Consider the following 3595-nt stretch of genomic DNA (forward strand, 5'->3'; position numbering starts at 1 on the left):
ACATGATAAGAATGTACCATAATCACTGGTCTGTTGTTCATTTGGGTTATTTCAAACTTTTTACTTTAAACAATGTTACAATTCTTCTGCATAAAAAAGTGGGTGGTAGGGAAGAAAGAGTATATCTGTACAGTGGATTGGTAGCAGTGGAATTACTAAATAAAGGACACATGCATTATTGATATGATAGATTCTGCTAAATTGTCTTCAAGGAAGCTTCAGTTATTTTCTTACCACCAATGGAGCTTCAGAGTGTCACGTTCTCTAAATCCTTAACATCGGACAATATCAATCTTTTAATTTTTTTTGTTCATTTACTAGGCAAAAAGTAGCTTATTTTAGTTCACATTTCTGTAAATACTAGTAAGGTTAAGCATTTTTTCATTTGTTTGTTAATATATTTCTATTTCTTTTTTTTGTGAAAAAGGTAAAATTCAAATCTGCCAAAACATGTTGAAATTCCATAATAAGATTTCATAAGGGAAGAGGTTGAAATGAATGACCAAATGAAGAGAGTTATAAATTATGTGTTAACTCCAATTATCCATGATGACTTTGTCATGTATTAATTTATTAATGAATGAATAAACTATATAGAGACTGATAAAAATTTTTAAGGCCAGTAGACAAGTAAGACAGTTCTCTATGGTTTCAGTTTTTACTATGTTTTCACATTTTTGAAAGTTCTAAATGTTCTGAGGCCATTTCTCCTCCTCCCACCTTATGCTTTTCTTTCTAACTCCCCCCATTTTTTTCCTCAGCCTTTCTTATTCCCTCATTTATTTCTTTTCAACTTAAAGTCCAGAGTTATAGGTGGGGAGGGAAGAAATCAAAATTTGGGGCACAATTAATTCTGAAAGAGAAGGAGTTATTGTATAGGAAACATTGTAGTTACCTTTTCCCCATCTTTTTAAGATTCAGTCTCTGCTCAAGTTATCCCATTGTTTTCTACTCTGTTTTTCTGTAGCTAGTGCTTCTTTGGAAGGCCTTGCTCAGACTGCTGTTCATAGGCCATCTGAGGGTAGTGAGCCCCCAACTAAAGAACTCGAAGAGCATCTAGAGGCTCCTGTTCAAAGGAGACAGAAGAAGACAAGGCTACCTCTTGGTATGTGAAGAAACCAAGGTTAGGTTGTGATAGCAGTTGTGATTTTGGGGATATGATAAAAACTTGTCTGCTCCAGTTTTTTCCCATGGTTTCTTGCTTTCTTGCTTAAAATGTATACCACTAGAGTAACTCCAGTGGCTTAAGTCAAGAATACTTTATAGGTCTCTTTTGATTATATGTGTATAGATTATGAGAGCAGGGGTACAAATTCAGGACTAAATCAGAAAGTTCACATCTCAGTGCATATAAAAATTTAGTAAATGATGAAATGGACATTTTAGATTAAATGGGGAAAGGATAGATTCTGTATTAACAATAATACAGTGAAACAACAGCCAACATTTATTGGGTCTTTCTATGTCCCAGGCATTGTTCACAGGCAAACAAAACACTATACTATTTTTTTGGCCTATAAAATTGAGAATTTTTTTTCAAATTATAAAATCCATTGTTGATGGGAAATAGGTACATTCATGCACTGCTGATAGGAGCACAAATTATACAGCCTGTCCAGATTTCTAGGAATAGAAGTGACTTTAATAACTATGGTATTAAAGAATGTTAACGGCAACATTATTTATAAGAGTAGCATTTGGTAATAAACCAAATATCTAACAATGTGATACTGACTAAATAAATCATTTTTTATCTAATAAATGGAAACCAAGTTACCTGTTATAAGGATTGTTAAAGTGAAATAGTGCCATGGAAAAACATCAGTAATGTGTTGTTAAACTAGAAACAAAGATTATAAAATAATATGTATTGGAGGATCCCATTTTTAAAATATATATTCTATTAATTTCCTAGGGCTGCCATAACAAATTACCACAAAATGCATGACTTAAAATAACAGAAACTTATTTTTTCATAGTTCTGGAGGAATGAAGTCCAAAGTCTCTAGGAAAGAATCCTTCCTTGCCTCTGCAAGCTTCTGGTTTGATAATCCTTGGTGTTCTTTGGCTTGTGGTAGCCCAATGCCAATCTCTGCCTCCATCTTCACATTTTTCCCTGTGTGTCTGTGTCCACATTTTCCTGTTATAAGTACACCAGTCATTGGATTTAAGGCCCATCCTAATCCAGCATGACCTCATCTTAACTTGATTACACCTGCAAAAACTCTATTTCCAAATAAAGTTACAGGTACTGCGAGTTAGGATTTGAACTAAATTTTTTTTTTCTTTCTGGAGCATAATTCAACCTAGAACATAAGTATATATACACATATACATAGTAAAAAGAATGGAAAGACATAGCAGAATTAACAGTGGTATGGTTTTTAGAAGGAAGGGTGATTTTTATTTTCTTACTTCATTTATATTTTACTAATTTTTCATATATTGAGCATGTATGATTTTTATATAATTAGGAAAAAAAGGGTTTTGTTGGAATAAAACAAAGGGAAGGAGCAAAGATTGGGAGATTAGCACTCCCCTATTAACATCAGCCTCTATGAATAATTTATTACAAATTAGTTTTCCTGACTAATTACTTGCCCTCCTAGAAAACAGCAGGTACTGATCAGATGGAAGAATTATAGGAGCAGAAAGGCAGAAACTAGAAAAGTCAGGAATGGAACACAGTTTGAAGAAGCAAGTTCAAGTGAGATACCACAGTGCCTGGTGGCATTGAGTATCCATGAGGGGAAGGAGGGGGCAGGAGAAGGAAAAAGAGACAGAAATGATGCTCAGACTAGCTTTACCTACTCTACAATTTATTTCATTTGTGGCAATGAATATAGGTTAATTAAAACTACCTTTTTGGAACGCTTATACATAATGGGAGTGTAAATTAGTACAACCTCTATGGAAAACAGTATAGAGATTTCTCAAAGAACTAAAAACAGAACTGCCATTAGATCCAGCAGTCCCACTACTGGAAAAGAAAATGACTTACTGTGTCAGAAAGACACCTGTACTTGTGTGTTTATCGCAGTGCTGTTTACACTCACAAAGATTCGAAATCAACCTAAGTGTCCATCAACGGATGAATAAAGAAAATGTGGCATATACATACAATGGAATACTATTCAGCTATAAAAAAAAATGAAATCATGTCTTTTGCAGCAACATGGATGGAACTGGAGGTTATTATCTTAAGTAAAACAACTCAGAAAGTCAAATACTGCATGTTCTCACAAGTGGAAACTAAATAATGTGTACATATGGACATAGAGTGTGGAATGATAGACACTAGAGACTCAGAAGGATGAGGGGGGAGAGGGATGAGAAATTATAATAATGGGTACATTGTACATTATTTGGGTGATGGTTACCCTAAAAGTGCAGACTTCACCACTCCACCACTACACCATACACTATATATCCATGTAACAAAACTGCACTTGTGGCCGGGCGCAGTGGCTCACGCCTGTAATCCTAGCACTCTGGGAGGCCAAGGCAGGCGGATTGTTTGAGCTCAGGAGTTCGAAACCAGCCTGAGCAAGAGCGAGACCCCGTCTCTACTAAAAATACAAAGAAATTAATCGGA

General features: G+C 35.0%; 1 protein-coding gene across 1 annotated transcript in view; it reads left to right on the plus strand.

The window, feature by feature from the left end:
- The first annotated feature begins 549 nt into the window (after window positions 1–549).
- Window positions 550–3595, plus strand: part of TMEM237 (transmembrane protein 237) — a 29920-nt gene continuing 26874 nt past the window's right edge. Inside the window, exons 1-2 of the mRNA XM_012655112.1 lie at window positions 550–562; window positions 968–1105. Coding sequence (XP_012510566.1) covers window positions 550–562; window positions 968–1105 — 151 coding nt within the window. The remainder of the gene's footprint in view (window positions 563–967; window positions 1106–3595) is intronic.

This window comes from Propithecus coquereli, unplaced genomic scaffold, assembly GCF_000956105.1.
Source record: "Propithecus coquereli isolate 6110/MARCELLA unplaced genomic scaffold, Pcoq_1.0 Scaffold113, whole genome shotgun sequence".
NCBI classification, from domain to species: domain Eukaryota; kingdom Metazoa; phylum Chordata; class Mammalia; order Primates; family Indriidae; genus Propithecus; species Propithecus coquereli.